General features: G+C 53.7%; 1 protein-coding gene across 3 annotated transcripts in view; it reads left to right on the forward strand.

The window, feature by feature from the left end:
• The window catches only part of LOC144730861 (uncharacterized), a 114,768-nt gene that overhangs the window by 85,300 nt on the left and 14,654 nt on the right, over positions 1-14,814 (forward strand). For all 3 annotated transcript variants that reach the window (XM_078611652.1, XM_078611653.1, XM_078611654.1), the window contains 3 exons: positions 4,457-4,531; positions 12,666-12,800; positions 14,100-14,216. In XM_078611652.1, the coding sequence (XP_078467778.1) occupies positions 4,457-4,531; positions 12,666-12,800; positions 14,100-14,216 (327 nt within the window). The remainder of the gene's footprint in view (positions 1-4,456; positions 4,532-12,665; positions 12,801-14,099; positions 14,217-14,814) is intronic.

Here is a 14,814-nt window from a genome sequence, read left to right on the forward strand (position 1 = left end):
CACCAATGCCTCATGGTTCGTTTCAGCAAGTCACTCCGGCAATAAAAAAAAATAATGAAACATGATCGTCGATGACGCTGCGGCCTTACAAGGAAAACTAGATAACAGGCGACGTTTCAGGCAATGGCCCTTCTTAACATGAAAACTTAATGAATTCACCACCAAGAGAGCAGCTCATGATGGGCTCAGGGGTGGGGGCCTGGGCCGGAGGCTTGTGTCCCCGTTCATGAACGACGAGCGGCGGGACTGTTGAGGTCCGTTTTCATTCTTGGGCATTTCCCCAGCATCTCGAGAACCCCCCCCCCCGGTGTGCCCGAGTTGGGCTGACGCAGTTCGTGTCGGTGGCTCTCCCAAGCGAAGTGCTGTCCTGCACGCTTGCGGGTTGTTGCCTCGGGTGGCTCGGTACGTCGTCCGACTCTTCGCTCCACATGCTGGGAGCTTCTTGAGGAATTGAATTCCCAGTTGTAATCACTATTATTCTTTCTGTTTTGACCTTTTTGTTAGAGGAAACAATCGGTGGAAACCTCGGCTTTTACAGCAGCGTACAATACAAAACCCCCGACGTGTTTCGAACTGCCACATTCATTGCACACACTCATTACACACAAAGTGCCTGCCACGAATGAACCACAATAACCTTGCTGATCTTGTCAAAGGACATAAACCATCACGTGCACTCCGGTCATCCTCGCAGCAGCGGCTTTTGGTTGGCCATCGAACAAAGACGGTCACTGCATCGCGCGCTCTCAGATGCGCTTCTGCGGCCGTCTGGAACGCTCTTCCTTACGATATTGGGAAGCCACTGGAGCTATATATTGAAAACTAATTTCCTTAGAACTGCTTTTTGTGTTTAGTTTGTTGTCCTTCCCCCGCACCTCCGATCAGCACGGTTGGCTACGTACGGTGCGACATATGTACATACGTTATTTCGGTTATATTGCGTGGCGCTTGATATGGAAAATGTTAACACATTAGCAAATTTACATTTTTTGGAAAGGCACAAATGGGTGCACGTTACTGCCCATTTTGAATCAATCTTCTGAGCATTGGCTTTACAATTTATCAAGCTAGTCATGTGCATCATACACACACACAACACAGGAGGCTGTGAGGGACGACCATCGCCCTATCCTATTATCCACGATGTTATCTACGAAATGTACTCGGCGGGATGAAGAAACCACAGATGACATCGCTGCGTGTATTTCCTATTCCGCTCATTTACCCAGGAGAGAATTACCGAGTCTCATTGGCTCGTTCCGCAGCGCAGAAAACCTCACAGGTAACTGCGGATGATAGAAAGAATAGCGGCACAGATAATAATAATGATAAGAGTTATCAGCAGAGGTGTGGACTCGAGTCATGCGACTTGGACTCGAGTCAGACTCGAGTCATGATTTTGATGACTTCAGACTCGACTTGGACTTGCCTCATCTTTGACTCGACTTGACTCGGGACTCGAGAGCAAACACTTGAGACTTACTTGTGACTTGCACAACAATGACTTTGTCCCACCTCAGAGGTGTGGACTCGAGTCATGCGACTTGGACTCGAGTCAGACTCGAGTCATGATTTTGATGACTTCAGACTCGACTTGGACTTGCCTCATCTTTGACTGGACTTGACTCGGGACTCGAGAGCAAAGACTTGAGACTTACTTGTGACTTGCATAACAATGACTTTGTCCCACCTCTGGTTATCAGACACCCTTACAGCCCTCGTGAATAATAGGAGGCATCGGTAATAGGGTCCTGAATTAGAGGCGTTCTCCCACGCGTGTGTGTGTGTGTGCAGAATTGCTTCGCTATTCGCGAGGGGTACGTTCCAGAGATGCTCGTGATTAGCAAATTTCGCCGATATTGATTTTGGCCTACGAAAACCTATCTTTTTAATGAATTCCCTTTAATAAACAGGTAAATAAGCGATTAAATACGTGAAAATTATTATTATAAAAAAAAATCGTTATAATAAACAGAAATCAAATAAATATTAAATAATAGTTTATTAATAATGTTAGCATAACTTATGATGCTACGCATCATCACTTTATCTCATCACTTTCTCGCATCACACTCTCTCTCGATGCAGTAGTTCCAGATGCGATTCGCGGATAGCCAGAATCGCAAGTAGCATGTTCACGAATAACGCATGTGAATACCGTACAGCAGAGGTGGGACAAAGTCATTGTTATGCAAGTCCAAGTCGAGTCGCAAGTCATCAAATTCATGACTCGAGTCTGACTCGAGTCCAAGTCACATGACTCGAGTCCACATCTCATAGGTGGGACAAAGTCATTGTTATGCAAGTCCAAGTCGAGTCGCAAGTCATCAAATTCATGACTCGAGTCTGACTCGAGTCCAAGTCACATGACTCGAGTCCACACCTCTGCCGTACAGACACAGACACACCCACGTGATGCAGCTCACAGTAATCGGCAGCAGCAGCAGCAGCGAGATGGCAGGCAGACGTCGTCACAGTGTTTGGCGGCCATTGCTGGACAGGAGCGACTAGGAAAGGAGGGGAACGGGAGGGAAGATGGGGGGGGGGGGTCTTTGGCGAGAGGGGGTAAGTTACGGGCTGTGACAACGCCGACAACAACAGCGTCCATCGTACCTTTCTGTGGGAGAAAGTATAAAAGTTTAAAATGGTAACAAAACAAATAAGTGGAAGAAATGGGAGGGAGAGGGAGAGAGAGGTGGAGGAGGGGGGAGAGAGATTTAGGGCACACACACAGGAGGAAGGAATCATCTGTGGGTGTTTGTGCTGAGCCCATGGACTTCTTTCATGTCGTGCCAAGAAAAGGAATGAAAGAAGTAAATAAATAATTATATAAACTTCCCCCCCCCCCAAATCTTTTATCCTACTGGGCTGCGTTTCAAAAGATGTGGAGTGGATTTGCCTTTTGAGAATCGTTAACGAATCTTGTTTAGTGCCGCTTTTAACCAAAACACGAGCTCCTGTCCTTCTGCTCGACTATTTTAAGCGCGGATCGTGGAGTGAAGCACGGCACTGAAAGTACATCACCATCGTCACCATCACCGTTACCATCACCATCGTCACCATCACCGTCACCATCGTCACCATCGTCAACCATGGCCTATCCGCCGCTGGATGAAGGCCCCCCCCCGAGCCGTCACCATTTCTCACCATCACCATCGTCACCATCACCATCGTTAACCATGGCCTATCCGCAGCTGGATGAAGGCCACCCCCCCCCCCCCCCCCCGAGCCGTCACCGTTTTTCACCATCACCATCGTCACCATCACCATCGTTAACCATGGCCTATCCGCAGCTGGATGAAGGCCCCCCCCGCCCCCCCGAGCCGTCACCGTTTTTCACCATCACCATCGTCACCATCACCATCGTTAACCATGGCCTATCCGCAGCTGGATGAAGCCCCCCCCCACCCGAGCCATCGCCGTCTCTCGCCGGTGTCATGAAAACCTCACCGGGCGGTGTTCACCGCGTGCCAGGGAGTGCTGGCTGCCGATCGGAGTTATTCACCGAACTTCTCCGGCACGATTTGTGCCCCTTCACCGTATTCTCCCACATACTCTACCGTGTGGGATTTTTCGCATGGAAAGTCAAACTCAATGTTTTTTTTCACTTAAGAGCTGAAATGTCGCCAAATTAGCGCAACACCAGATTTCACGTGATGTTTATTTATTTTATTTTTACATGCGCGGTCATTCGTCACTGGGACGATTACCGTCGTCCTCGCGACAGCCGGGAGCGCGGTTTAAGGACGCGCGTGGCTGGAACGCCGAGCGGACCGCGAGGACACGTCGGAGCGGGCTCGGCGCTGTGACCACGTCGAATGTCCCGCTCCAAACTGAAGAGGCCGAACGTTTCCGAACAAGCGAGCGAGCTGAGCCAGCTTGATCGTTCTCGTGCTTGTCCACTGTTCGTTCGGTGGCAGTTTTTTTTTTTAAGTGTGACAATTTTGCAGGAAGTTGAGTTCCGTCCGATGGATAAACTGGCCCCCGACAAGCGAATGTGGATTGTCCACTGTCTGAGAACGACTAACAGAGATGATTGGCACCACCCCACGTGGTCGGAGTCGGTGTTCGGCTTTTTCCTGGACAGTCCCTTTAGATGCTGCGGAAACCCACGCTGAATTATTATTATGACCTCACGTTTATTAGTTCAAGTGTCGAGTTAATTTCGTGTAACCAGGCGAGAACCCAAGAGGCGGGGATGAGTCTCACTTGCCAGGGTGACGTCGGTCAACTTCCCCGTTACCCGGCGATTTTGCTGTAGCAGACAGCGGTGGCTGAGTGCGGGGTGACCATGCCACAGTCACCGTGGACGCATGTAGCCGCTCGTTGTGCAGTCGCAGGATGTGCAGTCACTCGTGTGCGACGTTGCTCTGATCCACACCGCGTCCCCCACTGTCTGCTTCCCGCGTGTCCCTGTCCCACTGACCGTGCCCGTGTCTGTGTCCGTGTTGCCCAGGCGAAGCTTGCGATCCAGCGGGGTGCCACTGCCGTCATCTTCGACGTCTCGGAAAACCCGTCGGCCATTGAGCAGGTACCGTACAGTTGGGGCCGTCTTAACAGATTCACTCAGATCGCTCCTTTGGGGTCGCACGAAGCATCAGCAGCAGCAGTCGTCGCCCCCCACCGGCAGACCGATGGCCGCTCACACGGCAGGTTGCCGAGTCACCCTGTGCCACGCAGGGACAGCTGCCACTGGGGTGCCCTTTCTCACGTGTTGAGATGAGATGTGACGCGCTCTGCGATGACGCCCCGAGTGTAGGAGGGCCACCTCTACCAAACGTAAATGTACAGCGCCGGCATTGAGATACCATCAACCGCATTCGTATGCGGTACCACGTCGCAAATCTGACCCACCGGGGATTAAGATGCAGTGCAGGTGTATGTGTGAAATGGTCAGATGCGTGAATGTGTCTGGAAGGTGACGGTCACCCCACGTGTGCACGCCTGGGACCACGGGTAACGATACAGCGGAAGATGCTTCGAGCCTGCCAATCGCTCGGCTACTTTGGAAGCGAGCGGGTCGCGCATGCTCTGTTGAGGACGCCCATCCACGTGCGGGGAGCCCAGATTTGTTGACCTTGGTCCGGGAAACGACGGTTATACCACATGCGATGGTCGGATACGCGACGGTCGTCTCCGTTGGCTACGCGGGGGGGTCACCCGCGGGGTGGGCACGTCGGACGTGAACCCGGGCGCGTGATGTCTGTCGACTCGGTTGTCGTTCGGCTCCCCCTTTTGGGCGTGACGCTGGAAGCTTCTCTCCCCGGCACGGTGAGCCAGACTCAAAACTCTGCAGGATGGTGTCCACAGTGGTCTGCTGATATTCGCTGCTATTTGTTGGTATTTGCATTGCAAAACAGAGCGATTTGAGTTGCAGAGAAAATGTCATTTCTACAAGGATTCCATTGCACCCACACACACCGAACGGATGCTACGCACACATGTGCGCATGCACACAAGACAAAGATCCCCCATATACCCTTAATAGACTGTTGGGGCAAGTGCTCTTAGCCAGCAGCACCTATGAAGGCCGGCACGGCACACGAGGAGCTGGGTGGTCAGCACCACGCCCGGCCGCCTTTGGCTCCCTCGTTGCGATGTTTACACACCGCACCAGGAACTCGTTTGAGGCTGCGTCCACCTAGGGGAGGGCCAGAACCGGTTCAGATATTTGTCACCGGTGTCGGGCATGAGCGGGAATCGAACTCGGGCCTCTGGGTTCGTAGCGCAGCGTGTTAACCGCTGCAGCACTACACACCGATACAAAGAGACGCACACGCGCACACACACACACGTAAGACACACACGTGCACATCACCAGCAAGACAAGACATGAGCGTAGGCCTCAGAAACCGCCACGAGCTCCCACATTTATTATTATTTTTATATTTTTGCCATTTCTTTAATAAAGTCTCGGGTTTAATCTGTGTTATACCACACATCCTGAGGCTTTGCTAAATTGATGGAGCATGACTGCCTTGGACAGCTTTCCCTCACTTTCATTATTAATGTCTTTCACAAACATTTAGCTCCTCGTTATTTATTGGCTAAATGTGCCCTACAGTTTTTACGAGGCACTTTACCGTTTTTTTTCCTTCGTTCGCTCGACTTTGAAGCGCGGACGACAATGAAATACGCCGCGGAGCGCTGAGACGTCGCTCGGCATCGCTGCCCATGGAGGAGCGGCCTCCAGTGGACGGACGAGTCCCGTGTCCACCCGCGGATGGACTGGCTATGTCCACCCGGGTCGCTGCGACCCGGCCGCAGATGATAGTTCAACGAAGTGGCTCATCATCTCGTGGAAATGTATTGCAGCCAAATACTCTCAACGCGTGATGTTGATTCTGAATGTGGAGGGAAAAACCGGAGGACCCGGAGAAAAATCCACGCGGCCACGGGGAGAGAGAGACACAAACTCAAAATTTACAGCAGGCGTCAGGGTCGGCATCGAACCCACGACCTCCTCCTGCATGTCAGGCGAGGGAGTCTTGCCCACCACGGCGAGACGTTAACCGCCAAACGGTGATCGGGTGGATGGTCCAACGCGGCTCCGAGCGTTGTCAATTCCGTCGAAGGTGGGCCAGGCCAGAGGCAGCGACCTGCGAGTGGGGCCTGAGCAGGGACGCGTCGCGGCCTCACGGGGTCACGGAGTGGCGGTCGACACCACCGGCAGAGTGGCGGCGGTGCCGACGGGGGGGTGGGGGGGAGGCAACGGGGCCGGGCACGCGTGCGGCGGCGACAAGAGAGAGGGAAGAGATCGTGGCATCGCGGCACTGCGAGATATGGGGACGGGCTCGGGAATGGCCTTCGTCCAGCAGTGGATAGAGCGTGGCTTCACGACGACGAGAGCGATGATGACGGCGATGATGATGATGATGATGGATTGCTTGAGCAGTCGCCCCGCCGGGCTCCCCCGCTCGCCCAGCCGCCACCCGCGGACGTGACTCGCCAAGCAGACCCATTTATTCTGACAGCTACTGCTTAAGAAAACAATCGTCTCATCTCCTGCCGCAATCTTTAGCGAATGGGATGCCGAAGAAAACCTCTCCCCCATTGTGTGATGAAACAGCAATGAGAGAGAGCGAGAGGGAGCCGTTGTTGCACAGTTTGGAAATGTTTCTGTCTGGAAAAGCGCGAGGACAAGGAGGAGTGGTGGCAATGTGGTTAGTGCATCGTGCTGTTCATCACGCCCAACGTGTACAGCGTTGGGATGAGTACGTCAATGTGCATATGACTGTAGAACATGCATATATGGTACAGTAGATCATTGAGGTATCATTCAGTGTTTATTTTTCTTCTTGGTTCTTTCGGTAAAGTCACGTAGAAGGGAAGTAATAAAATAATAAAAATAAAACATAATAAAACAATTCTCACGACGTTTCGGCCACAACGCAAGCAGCCGTCCTCAGGTGAAAACCAGGTCTGTCGAGGCGACAGCGTCTGAATGAAACAGCACACGTGCTTGGAGAATATATATAAGCTGGGTTGGAAGGGGGGAAAAGAGCGCCTTGACAAAAGAATATGCATATCAAGAGGAATTTAGCATATTTATGGGAAATGCAGGTATGTGATTAGTACTACTTATGCCCGTGCATTATGCAGGATTAGCAGCATCAAAGGGAAGGGATATGGGAAATGCAGGTACGTGAATAGTACTACTTATGCCCGTGCATTATGCAGGATTAGCAGCATCAAAGGGAGGGGATATGGGAAATGCAGGTACGTGAATAGTACTACTCATGCCCGTGCATTATGCAGGATTAGCAGCATCAAAGGGAGGGGATAGGGGTAGCATTAATAAAGGGAAGGAGTGTTAATAGTATGTAGCTGCAGTAACTAAAACCAACACGTAAACAACTAAAGTATAAATTACATAGTATCATCAGTATACTAAATATACTCTACAATAAGCTGAGTTACTAACAGTAAGTAATACATTACAATTCTACGTTGTAAAAAATATATAATATGCTTCCATCTAAACTTTATTCTCTTACATCACACGAGTCTACACCGTACTATATACTGCCATAGACAAACCCAACATTAAATGATATACTGTATTGCTATAAACAACCCTAAATCTTATACATTGTAATATTACACTATGTATTATTCTACTCACCCTAATGTATATCACACTGCTGTATATTGACTATACAATTACGATACTATATATTACTTTGTACATTGTATTAAGCATATAAATGTTATACTATTTGTTATTATACACTGTACCATTGACCGTCGCGTGAAAGATACTAAGAGTGTTTATTTGTTTATTAATCAAGTATTTAACATTCATCGTGCGCCATTCGCTGCAGCGTCCAGTGAATCCGGCTGCACTGCGTTCACTTTGAACCCACACACTACGTGGTCGGCGCATCACGTACGGTATGGTGAAATGTGGTGGGTATTCCCACCTTTTCCAAAATGCCTTGCCAGTGTGGAAGAGTAGGCCAAAAACCCTCTCCAGAGGGGGCTCTCTTGAGCTCCGTCTAGCGGAGGGCCTCCCACCGGCAGTGGCGTAAGCACTTGCAAGGCTGCGCCTTTACCCAGGGAGAGGAGCACCGCCGCACAGGGCTGTGAACCCGGCGACCTGAGTTCGATTCCCAGCCACGGTTTGGCATGAGTGGCGCATGACACCTGAATCGGTCCAACCTGCATGCCAACCACCATTCCCACCTCACTGCCCCTCACTGACCAGCATGGTAAAAATTGCAAGGTGTGGTCAAAGAACCCCCGTGACCTAAGCTATTTGTTTATAAAACTATACTATTTCATTCACTTAGGCCCACTGAGCGATTCACTCTTTTTGCATAAGCAACCTGGTTGACGAAGTGGCTTATCACATGGAAACGTAAAGCAGCCAAATACTGTAAACGCGTGATGTTGATTCTAAATGTGTAGAGAAAAACCGGAGGATCCGGAGAAAAATCCACGCCACCAGGGAGAGAGCGTGCAAACTCCAAATATACAGCAGCAGGCGTCAAGGTCGGGGTCGAACGCACGACCTCCTGCATGCCAGGCGAGGTAGTTAACATCTCCTAGCCACCGCAAGATGCTATCGTCACCGGTGGTGGGGGCGCGGGCCTTCCTCCGTCAGTCGCGGATGGGGTCGAGGATGTGTGGAGGGTGTCTGAGCGCGGTGCCCTGCGTGAGGATCGGTTGCCATGTGGAGTTTGGCCCCAGGCCCCTTCGGCTGCCTTTTATAGTCTCGGTAGCAGCGAGAGGGGTGGAGAGGGCAGAGTAAAATGTCGCGCTCTATGTAGCACCACAATAAACGCCGGCGATAATAACCCTCGCACACCGGGGCCCTGGCACAATGCAAATGCTCGACAGCCCCCGATGTTTATTTGCGCCAATAAATCTCGAGAGCCGGGAGTGATGACTCGGTTGTTTGCACACCGCGCGGTGAACTCGGCAACCCGAGTTTGATTATTCCCCCACCCGCACCCCCCTCACACCCCTCGCCCGCCCCTCCATGGCTGATACCAGAGATGAGCGATGCCAGAATCGGACCTGAGCCCCCTCCCCCTTCTCCTTTGCCGGTCTCTGCACACTGACCAGCGTGGTGAAGTATGGTCAAACAAACGCTCACGACTGACATGAGAGTAAAGTTGCAAAGGGCTGCGAATTACCGTGGGCGGCGGCGTGCACCCTGCTAATCGTTTCGGATCGGGGGGGAGGGGGGCAATCGTTTGAAGACGACGACCCATTTCAGAGCCAGCGTCGGTCGCGTACGAATCAAGTTTCCGCGATGAATAATTAAACCAGGGTCAAATGAAACATCGACACAGAGCTCACGACCGACGCGACCTCCACGAGCAGTTGGAAGACGAGCGGGAGGAGTTTTTTGCTCGGGAAGTTTCGATGCAACAGTCGCCATTGATTACGCGTCTCTTGCCCCGTGCACGCGGCCCCCCGCCCGGGATGGGAAGACTCCGCCACAACGCGAACCGCATTTTGTGTAGAACCGAGGGGGTGACCCCGCCGGGGCCGGGAGGACGACCGCGTCTCGCACGCACGCCGTCTCTCCGACGTGCGTTCGGGTCGTACCGCGCGCTGTCCGGCACGACGTCCGACGTTTGCGCCTCCACGTGCTGGGAGCTTCTTCAGTTTGGTTCCTGACGACCTCGTAAGTCAGGTTCGAATCCCAGCCTCTTGTGCCGCAGCATTGCAGCCTTGCTCAGTCCCCCAGTGGTGCAGAGGGTACGTCAGCACCTGGAGCGTCAGCACCTGGAGCGATTGCATTTATGATCGAGCTCCCGTGCGATCTGTTAGGGAACCTCGCTCTGTTGCTGCTTTTGAAGTGAGACTGAAAACACGCCTTTGCGAGGTGATGCTCGCAATCGCGACATTTAGTCTTTGCCGCTCGCTGCTGCCGCCGCTCCAAGTCGTCGTTGTGCCCTCCGTGTTCCCGCTGCGCACGCCGTCTCCCTTCAATCCACGATCTTTCCATCGCGCCATTTGCCTGCCGTTTTTGTGTGAAGGCGATCACAGCATGGGCAGCGCTGTACAACGTGAATGTCGATCAATGTCGTCACCGTGTCGGTACGATGTCAACGTTTAACGTTAACCCTCCACCACCACCCAGCTGGCTTCATCGCTGGGTTGTGAAGGGGTTAATAGTTAAACATTGACCTTATAACTACATGGCCTATCCCAAAAGAAACTAATTATAAATGTCAATTGATTGAAGTTGCCAGTTTTTGTCACCTAGCTCCACCAGAGCTTGACTCGGCCTAAAGTGCAACACCTGACATGTGATGTCATCGCGAGCATCTGCACTGTGGGGATGAAGCTGGCCACGGGGGAGACTTTGCGCGGTTTCGCATTGCCCTGCTTGCCCTGACGTGCGCTTTGCCAACCTCTGCGTTCGCCCTGGCAGCCTCTGCTAGGTAAATGGAGATTTGTGTTTGTGCAGCCATGTGTGTGTGTGTGCTTTGTGGGAGCGGTAGTGTAGTGGTTCGTGGTTAGCGCGCTGCGCTATGAACCCGGCGACCCGAGTTCAATTACCACTCGCGACCAACATCGGTGATGAATATTTGAACAGGTCCTGGGCCTCCCCTAGGTTGATTTAGCCTCAAATGAGTGTGTGTAAATATCGCCGCTAGGCCAGGCGTGGTGATGTTCATCCACCTCCTCGTGTGCCGTGCCGTTCTTCATAGGTGCTCGCTTAACAGCACTTGCACCAAAATATGTTAAGGCTATATAGGGGGTCTTTATCTCTGTCTTTTTGTTAGTCTGCTCAGATGTGGGTGGTTGTTGTACTGGCAAGCGCTAGCATGTGCACTGACGTGTGGAGGTGCGCATGTGTGTGTGTGTGTGCGTGTGTGCGCGTGCGTGTGTGCGCGTTTGTGCTCTAGATGCGTGAGTGTGGGGGTTGCCGTGGGCCACAGAGTGCCGGCAAGGCGGCCGGTGCAGTCCACAGAGTGACTTGGCCACAACCCGGGGTCACCCATAATTACAATGATAGCAGCGTTGATAGCTCCCAATTACAATTACCGTGACACCAGGCCTGGATCTGGTCCATTCGTTACACTGAGTCTGACTTGCGACCGTATCCATCTGCGCAGAGCCATGAGCGTTATCCCCTCGCATGCGTGTGGCGTCTTTCCTCCGGGCACTCCGGTTTCCCGCCACGCAGAGACAACCGTTGGGTACCGAAAGAGCCCCAAACATCCCAACGACGCTGCGGTTCCCAGCCAAGAACGAGCCTTCAGACTTGGCGAGGCTTCCCCGTGCGAGGAGTGGGCCCCCCCCCACCCCGTTGTTCACGAGGCCCCGGCCCGACCGGCCACCGGTGGACGGTGCGAGCGGCTGGTGGTCGCGTCGCCGCTCCTCTGTTGTTTCACGCGCTCCGCCAAGCCGTGACGGCGGCGGCAGCGTCCTGTCGAGACTTGCCGCCAGAGCCGACCCCCATTCCCACCGATCCTCTTGGCCTCTTCCCGTGTGACCGCAGACGAGTGCGGGTCGGCGAGCCTCACGCCCGGAGACGCGTGTGCGAGTTTTCTCTGTGACCCCCTCCCCCCACCCCGTGCGTCTGCGTCTTCCGTGCGTGTCCGTCCGTGCTCGCTACGAGTGGAGCGGTGCGCTGCGGCGATCCGTCGACTGATGGATGCCAATTCGCGATGATCGCCCCATGCACGGGTGGCCTTTAGAATCGGCGTGTTTTGTCCATCCATGCAGATTGGTTATTGCCCGTCGAGGGCAATACGAACTGGACGGCAGAAATGAGGCAAAAGGAGAATTGGTTCCTGACTTGAATCTCAGGCCCCGATTCGAAGCGATTTTGCCAAATCACCCGCAGGTGGGGGTGAGGGGTGGGGGGGAGGGATGGAGGGATAACAGGAGGAATTGTTATTATATTATTATTTTGCTTGTTTACCTAGGTAAGCCTCGCCGTCTCTTGTTCAGGAGACTCCTGCCAGGTTTTCACAGTCGGGGGGCGATGCTGCTGTGTGTCACCCTAATTGGAGTAATTTGCGGGTATTTGTTTCAGCATGGGGGGTGGAGTGGGGGGGGGGGATGTTTGGTCAACACCGTTCGCACCGCTCGCGTTTTTTTCATGGTGTTTGTCATAACCACGGCACACATGTCTAACCGCCCCTCTGCGTGCGCGTGTCCGTCCGTCGCGTGTCCCGTTCCCGTGGGCCCTGCAGCTGAACGGGGCGGTGACCGACACGCTCTCGCGGCCCGTCATCTACGTGCGTGGCGCCGACGCCGTCAAGCTCATGACCATCGTCAACGACGAGAAGGTGGCGCGCGCGCGCATCCAACCCAAGGTCGGAAACGAGGTGAAGGCGCGCGGGTGGCGGCGGCGGAGGGGGGAGGAGGGGGGAGGAGGGGGGAGGAGGGGGGGGGGATGCGCCGGGGAAGCCGGAGTGCCAGCGTTGTTTTATCGCCGTGAGCTGTTCGACGCGACTTTTCGCCGCGGAGCGGTCCCTGGCGGAAGTTCCCGGCGTGCGGAGAGAGCGAGGCGTGGGCACGGTGTGGGTAGCGGTGCAGATCGGTGGCCGGGCCTGGCGGACGAGTAGGTAGGTGGGTAATTGGAGGCGTAGGTGGACGGGCGTAGATGGGTAGGTGGTGAGGTAGTGAGGTGGTGTTCAGGCCAAAAGGCATGGGGCTTGGTAGGGAGTTGGGTGGCTGTGTAGTCACCAGTATATGGCAAGATGAACAATTTATATTAATCTGTATCTAATGTTCAGTTCATTAATTGTGCGTGTTATTTTTTTTACCTCATCATTTTGGGAGAGCAGTAGCAGCACTGTGAACCTGGAAACCTGAGTGGCGAGTATTGTCTGAAACGGTCCTGGGCACCTTCCCTTCATGAACCCGCCCTGACCAGCGTGGTGAAGTATGGTCAAACAGTCCCCACGGCCGACGTGGTGTCAGCGGGGCCTTCGTTTCAGCACGTCGGGCTTGGGGATGTTTGACCATACTTCACCACGCTGGTTAGGGGGGGGTGGGGGTTGGTAAAGGTGAAGTACCAAGACCGCTTGAGATATCACTCGCTAGGGACGTTGACCATGGACGGGAATCCAACTCAGGTTGCAGTGCGATAACCACTGAGCCACCGCTGCACACCCGTTCAAAATGCTTTGTTGTAATTACTGCATTTGGTATCATGTTGGTATATGTACGTACACTTTTATGTGTGTGTGTATCTTAATGAAATAATCCAAGGTGGTAATCATGCGTGGTGATTGATGACCACTGTGTTGATCGCGATTCTTGACAGGTGAATGCTCCATGTGTAAGACGATTCTTGAGTGATCCACACTCATGAAGATGTATTCTCTGGCCCAATCTAACACGCATGTTGCATGAACATGCAACATGTTGTTAAAATCACGGTCGCTGAGCGCAGGGCTCCCGAAAGGCCCAAAAACGGTAAGCGTCTGGCGGCGACAAATGGCGCGATCGAATGCGTGGCGGACCAGAGAGTTCGACACATTTGATTGGCTTGAGCAAGGTTGCCGTGATGAGAGCTTGGGGAAGAGAGACGACGATGGGAGGGGAATTCCACGTTGGAGCGGCACGACGCGCCCCCGGCCCCTCCCTCACTCTCTCTCCGTGCCCCCGCCCCCCCACAGCCGCGTCTGGGCCGCGAGGACGTGGACCTGGGCATCCTTATCGCGGTGCTGGCGTTCATCTGCGCGCTCTGCATCGCGCTGCTGCTGCGCGTGCGTTTCACGCAGCGCCGAGCCCAGGTACCGGCCCCTCCCCCCATCCTCTTTCCCGCTCCGCTAGCTTCCACGGGAACTCACGGCACGCACGCACACACGCACACACGCGCACACACAAACACAAAAACAAAGACGAGCACCTATGAAGGCCGGTACGGGGGTTATACAGCCAGCACCACGCCCAGCCCCCTTTGTCTCCCCAGTGGCACTGTTTACACACCGCACCGGGTATTCATTTGAGGCAGAGTCGACCTAGGGGAGGCCCAGGACAGGTTCATCTAATCGTCGTTCCCCACACACACAATGAGGCAGCCGCTCCCTCCTCTTCCTCCTCCGGTGGCGCCCACGTGGTGGTGTTGGTGGTGGGAGGGAGTTGAGTTGGGGCAAAGCGCCATGTTGAGCCGGCGCTGTGGCTGCACCGGGGACTTGCGTTTCCGCTGCTCGGTGCAGCGACTTTCCTGGATTGTGATTCTAACTTCCAGGACCTGGTGGCACTTGCCGTTGTTGCAAGCGAATCGCTGCATAGCCAATTGCTTAGTTTGGCTGTGAGGATCGGCGTTCAGCTCGCGCGGTGAGCGAGCTGAACGGTCACCACCGGCGCACTGATAAACGCCTGCACATG

The sequence above is a fragment of the Lampetra planeri genome, chromosome 37 (genome assembly GCF_965212315.1).
Source record: "Lampetra planeri chromosome 37, kcLamPlan1.2.h2, whole genome shotgun sequence".
NCBI classification, from domain to species: Eukaryota; Metazoa; Chordata; class Hyperoartia; order Petromyzontiformes; family Petromyzontidae; genus Lampetra; species Lampetra planeri.